At 44.8% G+C, this 17693-nt stretch overlaps 1 protein-coding gene across 1 annotated transcript in view; it reads right to left on the bottom strand.

Moving 5' to 3' along the window:
- Positions 1 to 5286: 5286 nt before the first annotated feature.
- The window catches only part of BTBD16 (BTB domain containing 16), a 1066677-nt gene continuing 1054270 nt past the window's right edge, over positions 5287 to 17693 (bottom strand). The window contains exon 18 of the mRNA XM_069611979.1: positions 5287 to 5508. Coding sequence (XP_069468080.1) covers positions 5440 to 5508 — 69 coding nt within the window. The 3' untranslated portion in view covers positions 5287 to 5439. The remainder of the gene's footprint in view (positions 5509 to 17693) is intronic.

Raw genomic sequence — 17693 nt, 5'->3', positions numbered from 1 at the left:
AAGGTGCCTCCATGAGGTGCTTTAAAACTAAGTTCAAGTTCCATGTTGGTATGATAAAAGGAAGTGGTGGAAACAAATGTGCTAGGCCCTTCAGAAACTGTACCACAATCAGCACTTTAAAGTACAAACCCTCATCAGGAGATCTCTTAAAGATTGAAAGTGCCGCTAAGTAGCCTTTGGCTCTAGCCACTTGTAACCCTGCATGGGTTAAATGGAGTAAGAAACAAAGAACAGTAAGAACTTTGCATGTGAAAGGATGAACTTTCTTTTCCCTGCGCCAACTGCGAAATTTGTTCCAATGGGCAGCGGTACAGGGATTTCGTTGCTGGTCTTCTAACCGAAAGCAACACCTACATCACATCTTCCAGGAGGTCCCAATCCTTGTATCTCACCTTCTCAGAAACCAGGCATGAAGGTTCAGAGTACTGATTTCTGGATGAAGAAGACGACCCCCCTTGTGCAAGATTCGCAAGAGGGGGGGTCTTCTTCTTCATCCAGAAATTGGGGAAGATGAATTGGGGGGCTGATGGCCATTCTCCTGGCCCAATCTGGAGCAATCAGGATCATGGATTTCCTGAATTTCCTTAACCTCCTGATGACATGAGGAATTACAGGGACCATAGGAAACACGTAAAGTAGTGGAAATTCCCAGTCCACCACAAACGCCTCCCATTTGAGCTCCTCTTTGGGGAAATTCCCTGGAACAGACCTGATCGCACTGTCGATTGACACTGGTCACAAACAGATCCACTTGAGGGGTTCCCCAAAGGGGGAAGATCTCCAGAAGGACTTCCTGAGCCAGCTCCCACATGTGGAAGATCACGCTCTGCCTGCTCAGAGCATCTATCGCTGTGTTTTCTTCCCCTGCTAGATGAACTGCCAGAAGAGAGATTCCTTCTTGTAGCGCACAGAACCAGAGCTGTGTTGCCTCTCTGCACAGAGGTAGTGACCCTATATCTCCTCCCTTGTTGAGGTCCTTCATATGCGCTCCCGATCCTGTGAGGGAGGCGGCTGTCACAACTGTCATCTCCGGCCAGGGTTGTCAAAAGTTTTCTCCTCTTATTACATTCTCTCTGGAGGCCCACCACCAGAGATCCTGAGCAACCTTTGTTGGGACCTCGAGAAGGTCCATCATTCTGCCAGAGAATTGAGACCACTGGGATCCGAGAGCCCACTGAAGGAATCTCATTCTCAGACAGGCTTCTGGCACCAGAAAAATGCAGGATGCCATGAGGCTGAGCAACCTTAGGAAGTCGAAGGTCAGAAGATGTTGGGCATTGTGACATTTTTGGACCATCTGCGAGAGATGATGAGCCCTCAACTCAGGTGGCGAGGTTTTTCCCCAGGCTGAATCCAGGTTTTCTCCAATAAATTGAAGTTTCTGTGTAGGTGTCAAGTGGGACTTGTTGAAGTTCATGGAGAAACCCAGCTTGTGGAGGAAGTGGCAAGTGCGACTGAGATAACTCTGAGCCTATTTCGGGAAACTAGTCCTGATCAACCAGACATCCAGGTTAGGATAGATGTGAATCCCCTCCTTAGACTTGCTGCCAACACTGCCATAAGCTTCGTGAAGACTCTCGGGGCAGAGGTGAGCCCAAATGGCAGAACGCAAAACTGATATTAAGAATGGCCAACCACGAACCTTAGGTACTTCCTGTGCTTCTGTTTTATGGGCACATGAAAATAAGCATCCTGGAGGCCCAATGACACCAACCAATCCTGGGGTCGAAGGGCCTGAAGGATCTGTGAAAGAGTTACCATCTAGAACTTGCCTTTCCTAAGGAACTTGTCCAAGCATCTCAAGTCCAATATGGGTCACATTCCTCTGTCCTTCTTGGGGATTAGGAAATATGGAGAGTATCAACCCTGGTTTCTCTCTGCTGCATCTACCAGCTCTATTGCACCTTTCTCCAACAGGATACAAATTTATTGTTGAAGGAGTGGATCTGGATCCAAGGAAGATCGGTCCCGTGGGGGACAATCCAGGGACTTCTTTATGAATGGGAGGCAGTAACTGTAGGCCACTGTTTCTAGCACCCATGCATCTGAAGTTCTGCCTCGCCAACTCTGGATATGTTGTGACAGCCTGCCTGCTACCACAGACTTGTGGGTGAGGAGTCAAAGAAATTTTGCTGACCCAGCCACAGCTCAGGGCAATTCATAGGGTGTTGCGCGATGAGTTCTATCACCTCAATGGAAGAGTATAAGCGAAAAGAATGTCCTCTACGTTCTTCTGCCGAAGGTTGTGGAGTTTGTCTTATTGAAGCCCCCAGAGATTTTGCTGCTGCTTTCGCAGGTGCAACTTCTCCACAGAACAATTGAGCACCATCAAAGGGCATGTCCAGCAAACGTGCCTGGACATCTGGCGCAAAACCTGGTTTTCTAAGCCATGCCAGGTGTCTTAGTACCGTACAGGCAGCCATTTCCCTGCTTACAGAATCAACTGTATCAGGCCTCATTGTAACAATAGCCTCATAGCATCCACTGCCCTAAGTTTATACATATAATTTGCCAGATTGCTGGTGCCATTAGCAGATTTCAGTGTCATACAGCCCACACTGAACATTCTTTTCACTATGACATCAACCTTCCTATCATCTTTGTCAGCTGGGGTAGAAGGATAAGCTGACACCCTAGACGACAATGTTGCAGCCAGAACTACCAGACTTTCTGCTGTTGGGTGCTTTGTGAGAAAAGGTGGATCTATGGAAGCTGGTCTATATAATTTTTTGTTAGTAACTTTTGCACTGATGAGGTAGAATCCAGCTTAAGCCAATTCTCCATGACTCTGACTCTCAATGTGGTGTGAAAAGGCAACACTGCTTCCCTTACTGGTCCACTGTCCAGTATATACATAAGGTTGTCCTTTTCAACTATCGCAGCTGGTTTAGACCTACCAAGATATTCTGACACCATACTGATCAATGACCTATAAAATAGGTCTGAGTAGCCAGCTACCTCTGGATTTCCAAAATCCATCTCAGGCGAAATCTCTCAACTGCTAGTGTCTTTCAAGGTTTCAAAAAGATTTCTCATATTTGATTCTTCTGAAACCAACTCCTCTGGCACATTGGGAGTCCCAAATTTGTATCCAAAGGGAGCTTGGTCCTACTCTTCCTCGAAGATAGACCCCATGGATTTAAGGAAATCTGGTCTAGGTAATGGTTTATATGACTTTGTAGAGTCAGTCGGGCTTCGGCGACATCAAAGAAGCAGACAGTGAATGCTTTGATGGCTTAGACTTAAGTAAATGCCTCCACGGTTTGGGTGAATGTCTTGATGGCTTTTGAGAAAGCCACGAGACTGGTGTCAAAGAACCTCAACCTTTGGCCTTCGAGGAGTAAGATGGTGATTTCACCCTGTGCATCGAAGGCTCCTTCGATTTGCATCAAGGACCCTCTCTTTCCTGGCTCTGAGGCGTGCGGAAAGGAGACACATCAGACTCCCTGCTGGTCTTTTTGAGACGCAGAGGGGTGGCCATATTTCTTTTAGAGGGGCATTCGAGGGGCCGCACTCTTAAATATATCAAGCATTTTCAGGTGGAACTCTTCCCATTCCATGGGAGCCGATGATTTTTTGGAAAGGATACTCTGTCGTGAGAGGAAGACAAAGTCGACGAAAACCTATGGCGTTTGTTGCTTCTTGCTTTTTTTTGTGAGAGGATGACGATGAGCGCTGTGACCTTGATCTCGAGTGCTTTTGATGCCTAGAGCTCTTTCTCTCAGGGGACATGTCCCTAGAGTCAGAGGAGGATTTATTTTCTTTTCGATGGGGTAATGGAGGGAGAGTTAAGAGAAGGCTTACCGACTTCGAGCTTCCCCTTCCTTTCCTGCAAAACATTGACCGTCATTGACTGGCACAAGGCACGGTCATTGACCTTGTGGCCTACCCCCAGGCACCACAAGGAGACTCTGCAGGTCTGTAATGAATATTTTAGCCCCACAATCAGCATTGCGTTGAAATCGGTCTTCGATGTCGAGGACATGTCGAGTAGATGAAGTGCCGACAGTTAAAAGTAGTCACGTAGTCGAAATTTCACTGAGGCGATGCCGCTCTGAAGCACGCTAGCATGTGGAAAAAACTGAACTGAGGCAACGGTCACCACAAGAGGACTTGAGTATATCAAAGATGAGGTATAGTTGGGAGGACACAAGCCATTTGAATAATCTACTTGGTTACTATAGGTTTGTTTTTGTTCAGTTAAACAAGTGTAACATTCTTATTAGGACTCAAATATACACTGCAAGTAATCATTGGAACTTAAAATTGCACATTTTTAAAAGAGACAGCTAACAATGTTAATGAAATTATATAATTTTGTTTTTTAATAGCATTTTTGCTAAAAATGCATACCAGTTTGTCATTCAAAATGTCCCTACTTCTTGAAAAGATTCAGACTCAGATTAAAACCCTGAATCCTTGCCTTCAATGAGCACCAAGCCAAGGTTTATTTTTTTTGCGTGCTGGCCACTGATTAGCTGGTAGCGCTGCTGCACCCGCAAATAGTTTTAAGTATTCACAGCCACTAAAAATGTATTTAAAAAAAGAAAAGAAAAAACGCAGTTGAAGATCCTGCTTTGGTCCCTTACAAGGTCTTACAGAACCCTAGCAGGCACTCACAGCCCCTTAACTTCTTATCAAATGAAGAAAACGTGCCCTGCATGTGATGGCATCATTCCTACAGGGCACACGCAATGACACCTTGGGGGACGCCTTTGTGGCTGCTGCCCCTCAATCTTCTCTTTAAGCCATAAAAATAACAATGCCTCCCACCTCTCATTAAAGATATCTCTATTGTATCTGGCTGCACTGCTGTCAACAAAGGCTGTGGTGGGTGTAGCAAAGGCACACCTGGCAAAACAACTCTTGATAAGAGCAAGAGAGTCAAACACACACACACACAGATAAAGGTAGATAAAGAAAAAGTGAGAGAGAGAGAAAAAGGGCAAGCTTTCGATAAGTACATGATATGCTGGGTATAGCTAGTTATTGAATAATACTGACTATTTATTTGCGCTGAACCAACAAGGAACATTGATTATTGGAAAAGCCCACAATATATGGGAGTGTGAAAAGGTGAACATGAATCTTCACCCCAGTGCTTATATAGGTGTATATGAGGTACACCACCTTGTGGTTCATGTAGTTATCAGGCAGTGATGAATTGGGTTCTTGCTTGTAAGAGGCATCTGAAGAGAGGACTGCTGCAGAGGTACATCTCACCATAGCAATTGATTCTAATCTTTAAGAACCCACTGAGTTTAGTATCATAGGGTACACTGAGGCTTATAGAAGAGTGGTAAAGAAGGAGCATTTTTATTAAGCAGTCTGTTGAGCAGCACCCAGGCTTAAGATATCATAGCCGGCTTCTGTGTATCTTTCAATAAAGAGTTCTTCTTCCGGGCTCCGTAGAATAAGGAATATACCTTCAAATCTTCTTTAAGTTGGAGGAAATAGAATTGCAAAGGTCACGTAGATGGGATAGTTCGGTAAGTACGCCTTCAAGACCTACAACACAACATTTGTAGGGATTTAGTTAAAGTTCCAACACATGATACAATAGAATTTCTTTCATTCTCTATTTCTTGATTTTACAAAGCCAAACCATGTGTACATACAGAAAAGGTCAGCATTATACTTACCCTGTAGAAATGACTGTTTTGAGGGAAATAGTAGAACATTCTCGAGGTAGAGACTCGTATTGGTCGCCCATATCACCTTTGCTACAAACCCTTTGGATAGTTGTGCCCTTGGCACTGGCAACAAAGCATTCCTTGTGAAGAGCAGAAAAAGAAAAGGAAGACTGTACATCGGCGCCATCTCACTGCAAGACACACTGGCTCCCGCATGCCAGCCTCAGCCTCTGCTAGAGGCACAACACAGAAAAATGATAGCAGGTGGGGCATCTGTAGAAAGGGGGCATGGACGACCAGTACAAGTTACCTGGCGGAGTAACTGGTGCTTACTATGAAGCCCTTTCCCCTACCTCTAAGCTCCTCTGATAGATTATAAAGCGCCCCGAGGTAAAGTAAGGCTGAAGGGCAGCAAATACTCTATTTAGCCAAAAATATTCTTGAGGTTCCTACCCAAACCCTCTCTCTCCTAGTGTCAAAGGAGTAATGCGAGCAGAAAGCATATGGCAAAATGACTAGAATGGCAAGCTTGGGAATATTTGTCAGGGCTTCCCTCCAAGATTCTGCACGTCTACTGATAGTCAATTAAATTCCCTGCCCGCAGAGAAAAGTCCACTGACAGAGAGAAACATTCACTAAGCAGGGTGCTGTTCTTTCTGATGCATATGAGATCTGCTACTTAGAGGCAGAGACACCAAAAGAACATACCTTTAAGGAATAAGGGGTAGAAGTGAGAACATGGTGCACCCTGGTGCGCCCTATTTGTACCATGGTGACCATCATTTATGGAGTCATGGAATGAACCACCAGAGATGCTTTGCTCCGAGGCACATGATGCCCACCACTGGGTGAAAAGGTTTCCCCCGGAGACTGACCCAGTGGGCGTCTGCTATAAAAGACGCCAGCTTCAGAGAAACAGACTGCAAAGTGGAGAAGGAAAGGGAGAGCCACAAGGAGAAGGTGCCAGGCGTATGGAGGAAAGTAGACTGGGGAAATAACGGTATTGTACGAACTTACAGACTGTAAAAGTCTGACCCCAAAACGGACACCACGAAAAGTTCTAACTACCAAAAGTTCGAACTTTTCGTGGTATCTGTTTAGGTATTTCGGTGGGGCCAGACTTGGGGCTGTGGGGGTGTCCCATGCAACACCCTGCTTACTACAGTGAGCTGGGGTTGCGGGGGACTCTCCTCCAGCCAAATGAAACAAAAACATAAAAAGCTGGGGGCTGTGGGGTATCCCCCGCAATACCCCGCTCACTATGCTATACAGTATAGTGTGCGGCAGTGGCGTCGCCAGGAATCAAATTTAGGAGGGGCACAGAGGGGGCCAAAGACAAAAGTAGGGGGGGCACAGACAAAAGTAGGGGGAGAACATGGTCACTGCTCGTCTTAGGTGGGGGGGCAAGGGGGGAACAGGGTTTCACAGGGGGGGCTCATGCCCCCCAATCCTCCCTAGCGACGCCACTGGTGAGCGGGGGTTGCGGGGGAAACCCCTGCAGTTGCCTGGAAAAAAAAGAAGAAAAAAGAAATGGACCCTGCAGCGCCGGATCCTGATCACGGAAGTGAAAGAGAACGGGCGCCGCAGGGACTCAGGGCATCTTCAAAGGTAAGTAGGGTGGGTGTTTGTTGGGTGTGTGGGTGGGGGTGTGGGTTTGTAGGGGTTTTTAATGTATGTTCGCATGAGAAATGTAGGAACCTTTTATGGTTCGTACATTTCTCATGCAAACTTTTCTGTCGCAGACTTTTCCGCGATGGAAAATTCACGCAGATCTGAAATAACATTAGTGAGAGGGAGAAAAAGAGACAGATGGAGAAAGAGAGGGAGAGAAAGAGAGAGTGAACGAGAGAAAGAAAGAGATCAGATGGTTAGGAAAGAGACCAGCAGGAGAGAACTTGGCCAGAAAGCTACGAGGAACAGGCAAGCTCAGAGACCAGGGGAGTATGTACGAGTTGGGGTCAGGATGTTTACAGAACATTTAGAGATGCAGGAAAGCAAAAAAACAACACGGCATCCAACCAGATGCCGGAGATCCCTCTTTATCTCTCTCTGGTGGCTATGTCCACTAACTAGCTTGCAGACAAGGTTATACAATAGAGTGAGCCTTGAGCTGAAGCTCACTGAAAATCCAGCATCTAGTGTCCAAATGGCCACCGGATCAACAAATACCACTGACGCAAATGTACAAGTGTAGTGTACAATGGTGCATATGGGAGTTGGCATACAGATTGGTGCCCAAATAATGGTATAGGAGAAAGATAAATGTCGCTTGCCCGTTCTTGAGCAAACTTCCCTCATTTGGAATCAGTATCCACTTGGGGACGTCCCGGATCCCCTATAAAGTCCTTGCCTATGGATTCTACAATGGTGAGGATCTACCAGGTTTCAGGGTAGCTCCTGGGCATCAGGTGCCCATTAGTGGAGGTGTGTAGTAGGGTTGTGTCATCCTGGGTTTTCAGATTTGGATGGAGCAAATTCTGGGGGGTAGCAGAGAGTGGCTGGTTTGGCGGACAGGACTAAACCTAGGGTTCCCTCAATGTGCCAAGTACCCCAGAGCTTCAGTTGGTCCTTGCCTCCTCACCAACCTGACACGATCTTGTGCCTCCTCCCAACCATGGGTTCCTCCCCTTCAGAATGGGGATTCATGCCTTACTCAGTCCCCTCCCCTTCTGGGTATCTGTAGGCTGATCCTTTTCAGCTCCATGTGGTACCTCCCCGAAACGTCTCCCTCCTCTAACAAGTATCTCTTTCAACTGCTTCTTCCTTCTCTGTGATGGCAAACACTTCCTTTCTCCAACCTCTTCTGATCATCTTTCCACCTCCTTTGCAAATTCTCTAGCCTCCTCCCTTAACTTTCTGACTGCTTTCAACAACCTCCTGTCCCTCTACTGCACTCTTCCAAAACCATCTGATAGTACTGTAATCTTCTTCAACTCTCTTCTACCCTCCTCTCCAGATAGTCATTTCTCCCCCAGTCCTCCTCTTCCTTCCCCTTCCAACAACTCTGCTACTGTTAATGCTTGCCCTAATCTCTTCCATGCCCCTTTGAAGTAATCTTTCTCCCCCAATATTCTTTGCCCAACCACCTTCCTGCTTCTACACGCCAATTCCTTTCCAACGTCCTTCTACCCCTCCAGGGTGTCGTCAACACTTCATCACACTCTGCTCCACTATCTTCCTCACTGCTTCTTCTCCAAACACCACCTGTACTGCAATCCAGCAACCCACAAACTGACTGGGTTGAGAGCTATTTTTATAGTGGCCTGGCCCCTCCCTTGTACTGGCCTTCCAGGCAGCAGAATACAGTTGTGGCTCTAAAATAGGGCTCTCCAATGATTCCAGAAGGTTCTCTCCAGCTGATGCCACCTTTAGTTCTGTCCTGTTTTCCACGGGTTGGTCTGTACCTGAGGAATACCGTGGGAGAGAGGAAGGCTGCAATTTTGATTTTCCTAGAGTGTTATTAAAAGGGGAGGGGGTACACTTTCTCTTATGGGGATTAGGGCTTAGGTGTCCCCTGGCTTTTCCGGGGTTCAGAACATCCTTCTATGAGTTGGCCCTTTCTCCCTTAGGTCTCTCCTGTCCTTGTAATAATGAGTATTGTCACCTATCATACATGTCTTGCAACTGTAGGGGGCAGTCTGACCTGGGTGCATGCTTCATGATGGCTGCTAGGCAGTACCACCATCTCCAGTGTTACGAGTAGACACCATATTGCTTTAGAAGGTGTGAAGGTAGAGAGGCGTGCAGGAAACTGGAGTCCGGCATGGAGCCCTTGTGCACAAGAATTTTAGACCTCTCAGAAGTGATCCAGGTAGTAGCCTTTGGGTCCACAAGGCGGATATCGATAGCCCTTGGAGCAGCCAGACCCAGGTATCCCAGTACATACAGGCATTTTCTCTGACTCCAGTCCAGTAGAAAAGCCTGCTAGTAGATTGAGGGATGGTCTTCGCCAAAGGATCTGTGTGACCCCTCCGAGCCAAGGAACTACTTGCAAGGAGGTGGTCTGCTCGGGCACCTTAGAAAAGCAAGGGAAATTCACCTGGGCTGCCCTGGTCTTTTTTTCTGGCGAAGACCTTCATCTGGACTGAAGGGTCTTTGGAAAAAACTCTTGCAGCATTAAAAACAGTTGTTTAAGGCACTCAGTGTAAGCAGGTTACATGCACTGTGAAGGCATCATGAAGCAAGACACAGACAACAGATTCAAAGTTCAAACAAAATATCTTTATTAACTTAAATGTCAGGATGGTGTAAGGCCTAACTTGCCCTATGCTAAGGTGGGATTTCCCTACCTAAATAAACTAAGGATATCAGAGTCCGTAAGTTCAACTTAAAAGTCTGTCTGTGTCCAAAAGCTATACCTGCCGTAGGCGACTAGGAGTAAGCCGAGTGGAGTTTACAGTGAGAAACGAACATGCCCTGCTACGAGTGTTCCCTTTGATTCACTTACTGGTCCTAGACAACTCTTCCGGGCGTTCTCTCTCTTGTAGAGGAGGTCCCAAATAAAGCCTGCACTCCAACCGCCGATTTTGAAGTACCAGGAACGTTCACACCAAGATATGTGACGTATGATGAGCAAATACACCAGCAGAGAGCCGCGGTAGGGCTCTGTCCAGTACCTATTAGAAGAACAGCACCTATTGAAGTACCAATAGCAAGGAAACCATGGACCGTAAGGTATCCATTGAGAAAACCATATAAAAAAATGAAACGGAATGAAGATAGCCTGAGTACAGTCCCTGAAGAAGCCAAAAAGGTCTTAGTGGCAGACGAATGGTGACGTCACGAGAACCCGGACTGACTCACATATAGAAGAAATGACAACCAGAGAAGGACGCAAAGAGACGAAAACACCATGAACAAGGATATCGTGAACCTAAAGTGAAAGGACTATGTCAAAATGTATGAAGCTTAAGCTGTAAGCATGGCAAAGATATTTGGCCAGTTTACACCTGTACATATGCTTGGAACCTCAAGAAAGGTAAGAAAACAGTGCAGCTTGCTACGTGCCACTATACATAATCTACCTCAAACGAAGCATATTATTATAAGCAAATTTCTACTTTGCACAAGAAGCAGAACTCAGGCTACTAAAGGCCACATGAGAAAAGCTTCATATTTAGCAAAAATGAGAAGAGACGGCTGAAACGAAACTCAGCAGAGGCAACTTGTGCCAGGAAAGCCAAGGTCGGACCAAAAGAAGAGCTGAACAGTAGCTACTTTCAATTGAAACTAAGAACAGAATATCCTGCCTCTGAAAGGTCGAGATAAGAAGACAAAGGCAGGTGGTGGGTGAAACGAGAATCAAATACACAAATTGATGGAAAAGAGGCAAATTCATGGTGTCTAAACCACGTGACTAGCTGAGCAGGACGAAAACGAGAGCTCACACGTACGCATGGCACAAGGCCAGGCGAAGATATCAGAACTTTTCCAGACAAGATGCAGTCTCGAGGCCAACCACAGTGAAATAATTGACAGATGGCTACTAAAGTGATGATTGATTGTAACAATGACTCGAGGAAGGCCGGGTAACTAAGTGGCACCTCGCACCTAGCCTACCATTCGGCGTGCTGCTAAGCAAAGTGGAAATGTATGCATGGGGTTAGTGCCAACCGAATCACAATGGACTAAATAATCTAGGGTCCTATAGTTAGTAGAACCAATGGGATGTCGTACCTTTAGTGGCGTCTGCAGGAGTCATTTTTTGAAGGAAGCGCTTAGATGCCCACCTGACAGTGTTTACCCAATCCCCTCACTATGTTACCATATACAGATATAGTACCTATATTAAAGTTACCTTTCCCGAACCAATAGAATTGCATGTCAACTTTTGAGTGTTACACGTCAATGATGACGGGTTTTCAGTATAAATGTCATGATTTTTATGAAGTTCATTGGAGTTGAAGCGAGAAGGAAGATCGCGCCATTGCTGATATTCAAAACTCCATGTTTTTTGTACTTGTCATTAAATGGACTCCCTTTGCCAAACCGTTGAGTTGTCCTTATTGATTGGTGTTGGAGTAATAAATCTGCACCCCCATCCATCTCACGGGTGCTGCTATCTTGTCTTAAAGTGCTTCTGAGCAAACCCTGACTCTATGGGCCAGTTGGGGGTCTCGGAGCACACTCTTCGTTCTCAGCACTGTGTGCTTTGCGAGCAGTGTTCACTCTCTGCTAATCTCGCTGTGGGTTGCCAGTATCTCCGTTCGTCACTCGCGGATGCTACGGTGGCCTGCAGCACTTGGGATTTCTCCATGCCCCATAGCTCTGGCTGTGGGCAGCAATCAGAGGGGACTCAGGCTGATTTGACTCTCTTACGGGCCACTCGGGCCCCAGCATCACAGTCTCTCCTTGTCAATAGCCAGTGTCCTGGCCTCCAGGCGGACCCTCATCGGCAGCCCCCTTCTGTGCAGCAATTCTCCCCTCTCAGGACCTCTCTCGCAGCCCAGCGTCTCTCCTGTTGGTTTCCTCCTCCTTGCTGTCGGCTCCACCTTTTATGCACCTGTGACACATTAACAGATTGCAGGTGTGAGCCCTTGAGTCCAATTGCCTGACCACAATTACTGGTGTTCTCTGGACATACTTGACCCTCCCAATAGTTTCCAGGCCTCTTCCTCGTCTCAGTACCAGAGTTGTGTGACTGAGAGGAAATGAATGGCAACAACCTGTGAAGGTAAGGGGAGGGTAGGGTTTACTATCACAAGAGAAAGGGGGATACCATGCCTCGCCTGAAGACATCCTCTCCCCAATCCCCAAGGACCCCCATCCAATTGATCCCCCCTTGCATCCCCACCCCCATGATCAGGATACAAAAGCAATGGCCTTTCCCATGCCACCTGAGAAGAGGATCCAAGGGGAGAAGGTGTGAGGATGCCCTCAGGTTTCTCACATCGTGCAAGCTTCCCAACAGTGATTGTCCCAACGCACTCCAGGCAGAATGTGTGCAGGGCTGTTTCTGAGATGGAGCAGTTAAAGGAAGCACACTGAGAAAATCCGAAAATCCATCATTCACTGCAGGGCCAGGTATGCTGGGGGCTAAGAACAAAGAATGAGGAAACATAAAACCAAGATTGACGATGTTGGGGCTTGAGGGTTGGAGTGATGCCCCATGACCACACACATCTTTAAATTTAAAGAGAAAGGGACATACGAAGGGGCAAACGGCTCAGTTCCCGTCCTGCTAGGAGGAAGCCTAAACAGTATGGAGGAAAGGAGTATACCTCTTCTCAATATCATTATGCATCATGTTTTACTGGGATGTGATTTATATTTGGATTGTTGTGATCTTATATTGTCTTGATAGTGTACTTATTGTGGTCTGTAAACAGCATATGGATTCAAGGATAGTATCAATGCTTTAATTGGTATTTTCTATGGTAAAAGCCAGTCGTTCTGAACAGTAAGTTGATTGAATGATTGACCACTAGTTCCCTCAATGCGTTCTTTGTGTTCTGATCTGCTCCTGAGGCTGAGACACTCAATCCGGTCCCATTGCTCTCTTTCCCCTTCCTCCACCCTCTGCTAAGCTTTTCTCACTCTCTCAATATGTTGCTGATATGTATGTAAGCGGTCAGTAGACTCCTCTCCCTCCAATGTCCTGATAATGTGCGCCATATTACCCAGTTAGTGCCACTTCTCTTCCCCTTCTTCCATTACAGGTCCCCCTTTGCTGCCACTGTTTATGGCTTCCGTGTCAGACATCCAGCTGTAAATTCATGTCAGAGTTTCCAAAGGTCTCATCATATGTCACGGTTGTTTTCTCTCGCAGGGCCCTACTTGTGAATCATCCTCTGATCTGCCAGCGTGCAATGCTCACCAGCATCTTGCTTCCTTTTCTGCAGGATTCTTTCTCTCTATGTGCGGTTGTGTATGTATGTACACGTAGCGCAAGCCTAGTTGTGAAATAACAGAGTGCTGTACAACATGCGAATACAGTATCGGAGTACAAAAATAGGGATACAATTATATGGATAGACTTTTAAGGATACATATGGAAGGGCATAGAGGAAGAGGATCCAAAGAGGTAGAGGCAGGCGATAGATTTTATGAAGGGAAGGAAGGGTTGATCAATCTGTTAGTGCATCTGCAGCTTCGCTCCTGTTGAAGCCATAGTCACATCATACAATCCAACACTGATAACTGCACTGTTGAGTCAATGGGTCTGCATCAGCAAATCACTGCCTTGATCTCTGCTGCTGAGAGAGGCGGCCATGTTTGTTTTGTGGTGCATTGACAAAGTGACCTTAGCAGTCATCCGCTGGACTCTCCAGCCAAACAGGAATTGGTCATTAAAATCCAGCCATACGCAAGGGCCAGCTCCCAGCAGATCAGTGAGAGGGATTTTTCAAAGCTTCAGAGTGTAAGGTGTGGAGGCAGACTAAGAGCCTGGGAGGAAGCTAGTTGTAAGACCAGAAGGAGCAGGAGGGTGGAGGATGGAGAGAGATAGGCTGAAGGCAGGAGAGGAGGTTGGAGGTAAAGGAAACTAAGGAGGATGTTAGAAGAAAAACCAGTAAAGGAGAAAGAAGGGTGAAAGGAGTGGTGAGAGAGAGAGGTGGAAGACCAGTAAAGGAGAGGAGAAGGGTGAAAAGAGTAGTGAAGAGCAGAAGTGGAAGATCATTCTATTTATTTATTTGTTATGATTCAGATTACAAATACACCTTTCACATATACAGAACACATATATACATATTATCACTAAAAACCTTCACCTAAATCAATTACAACTTAATAAAAGATCTTGATCAAATAGAAAAATAAAAGAAACAGTAAATACAATATTTTATATACAACCATCAAATTCATATTATTTCAAAATCCTGTCAACAAAAGCTAAAACTGCAATTGATAAACAAGTCTGCTGTGCAAATTCGACTCCAGAATTGATCTGTCATTATACTCATTACATTGTACACACATTTCCTCAAATAATGCACACGCAGCTCCAACAATGATTCACAGTACATTATCAGATGTTTAAGCGTTTATATTTCCTTATTACAGAAGCTACATAATCTCATACATTTTGTTCTAAAAAAGTCATCATTAAAAGCTTTCACCTCTAGCTCTGCATGATAAAATAAGTAATAATTCATAATACAGACGTGAGTCAATATCCAGTCATGTTCACTCATTTTCTTCTTAGTATTCCCAGAGGTACTAACCAATTCCTCGACACTAGAGTCCACTTCCTTTAGTTTATTATCACAAATAGTTATCCACTGCCCCGCCCCTCCACATACATTATTTACTAATTGTTCCCTTAAATTCTAAAATAAACTATTTGATGGAGGATCTGAAATCTTCCTGTACAGTTGAAGCTTTTCCAATCTATACATGCCTACATTGATAGTGACTGAACAGCAAGCAGCCAACGCAGACGACCAGAGCAACAGAATGTGAGCATGGGATTGTACCCGTAATTTGAAAGCGCAAGCAATAAGGCTAAGAATTGATCAACTTACCCTAAACTGGTGAATTATAATAACACAAGAGCCCTGATTTGAGAAAGGGCAAGGAAGGCCGAAACACGTGTTATCTAAAGGGCAATTCAATAAAACACATACCAACACTACTGGGCGCAGAATCCGGGATCTTTATTTTTGTGTTTTGCTAAATTGAAAGCAAACCCAGTTTGTGTCTAATGACACTTATCAGGACCCCCTGAGGTAACAATAGCATCTGACACCATAACAAAACCTCCAATTTTTCCCAATCCACTTCTTTCCTTGACATTTCTGCCCCATAACTTATCTTGGCAATATTTTCATATAACATTTTTTTATTAGAGGAACGATCAAGAAAGTGACAAAATCATTTATCTAGCATTTTTTATTGAGTGGCAGCCGCTTTGACTACAGGGAATAGTGATGAGTGATGAGTGCCAAGATACTTGAAGTGCTCAACCACCTCAATGTGTTGTTGCTCTAAGTATCACAAATGTGTTTTCTTAGTAGTGTTGGGTTGATTCGCTGCCTTCATAATAATTATTTTAGTTTTCGCAACATTTATTTTAAATCAATACTGCTTATTTAGCCAATATATTGAACGATCTTTGCAAACCAATCAGGGTTTCGTCACAAAGCACCAAGTCATCAGCAAGCGCAACGTAATGTATATGCAAGGATCCTAATCGTGGAGGGCATGCATACATTTTTAATAAAGAAGCTCCTATATAACTATTATAAAAAGAAAGGGGGCCAAGACGAACCTTGGTAGATTTCACAAAAAGTACCAATCCATCTACAATAGTTCCCCTCTAGATCCACTCTTACTTAATCCTCATGCTCGTATGAGAGCAATGAAAATATTCATTAATGTACTTGGACTGCCTTTTTGGAGTAGTTTTCCACATACCGTCTCTCTTTTTGCACAATCAAAGCCTTGTGATAGATCCAAGAACGCTACATATAGAGTCCTCTTGGATCCCACCACTTGGGCAGCTAGCAATTGCAACAGAAAACAGTTTAACAAGGTTCCTATAAAATCAATGGAACCTGAGCAGGAGAGCCATTACCGGTGGGGAAATGCCCTGACGTGTCATTTTCAAGAGTGAGCGAAGTGAGGGCTTTAAAGTAAGCCCGAGGGCATTACCAGACTGGTGATGCCCCTCCTCTGAGGGTTCTATTGTACATTGTACTGGGGTACTAAGAGCATTTTTTCTTGAGTTGGGAAATGGCGAGGAAACCGTTACGCAACTCAAGAAAAAATTAAATAAATAAAAGGACCGCCATGGATCGGGGAGAAGGGACAACATGTAGTCCCTTCTCCCTTTCCACGGCAGCCATGAAAAAGATATTTTAAAAAAGTAAACAATGAAAATGGCTACCATGGAACAGAGCAAAGGGACTACACGTAGTTCCTTCTCCCTTTCCATTGTGGCCAGTCAGGGAAAGGGAAGGAACTTCGAGGGATGCGGCACGCAGAACGGGAGCAGGTAAGTCTTTGTCGGCTGGTTACGACCCTGCGAGGGACAATAAGATTGATTTTTACAATCTGATTGTCACAGGCTGGTTTTTAAATCCAGCCTGGTATCTACCCAAAACCCCAACTGAGATTGGCCATTCTTGTAGCTCTTTAAACACGATACAGGAAAAGATGTTACTATTTGCATCCAATAGAGAGATTGGGCGATAGTTACCAGGGTTAGATCGTTCCCCTTTTTTAAATGCTATTATAATAATAACATCGTTCCAGGAACTAGGAACACATGAGCATAATATTTTCAAATAAAACATTTACAATATTTACCCATGAGATTGAGTCAGTCTTAAAAGTTGCATTGCCAGCCCATGAGGCCCAGGTGCACAAGAAGGTTTACACATTTTAATGATCTTAACAATATCCATCACAACAAATTCTAAGATCCACCAACTACTATCATCAATTTTTCAAATAGTGGACTTATATTCTGGAAATGTGCTGTATAGTTGCGGGAAATGCTCTATCCAAACTGTTTCCGCAATGGACTGTATCTGGATGGCAGCTTGTGCTTCTAATTTTTTAATTAACTTCCAAAAGGCTCCTCAACCTTTACTAGTTACACTTATTATCATATTTTCTGAATCATGATTGTTCATCAGAAATTTTGGGGACTTCAGCCAATTTTTATAGTTTTGCTTCAGCTTCCACATTTCTACCTTATAATATACATTATTTATATCCCGCAGCTTTCTAATATTCTGCTGCTTCTCTCTTATTCTCTTTTGAATCACAACGTCAAAGACACAAAGATGTCTATTGCATCCCCCTTTCTGATGTAGTCTCCTTGCTAGTTGTAAACCTTGTAATACCTCTTGTACCATCTCAGTGCATTGTAGAGGATCCTCAAGTTCCCCTTTAGCCGTTGTTTCCAGGATACCCATGGTACACCTATTAAATTGATTCGCTACAGCTGGTCTCACTCAGTATCAGGTAATATTGTCCCCATACTTTTTATTTATTTATTTAATTTGCATTTTTAAAGCGCTCACACAGCCCCGGGGCATCGTGGCGCTGTTACAGGAATATGTTTCTTAGTTGCGTATTTATAAAGCACTTAATACCCAGAGGTTTTTAAGCGCA

Source organism: Ambystoma mexicanum, chromosome 8 (assembly GCF_040938575.1).
Source record: "Ambystoma mexicanum isolate Mex_15411 chromosome 8, UKY_AmexF1_1, whole genome shotgun sequence".
Classification (NCBI taxonomy): Eukaryota; Metazoa; Chordata; class Amphibia; order Caudata; family Ambystomatidae; genus Ambystoma; species Ambystoma mexicanum.
Note: the sequence above shows the minus strand (reverse complement) of the source record. Positions and strands in the feature narration are given on the sequence as shown.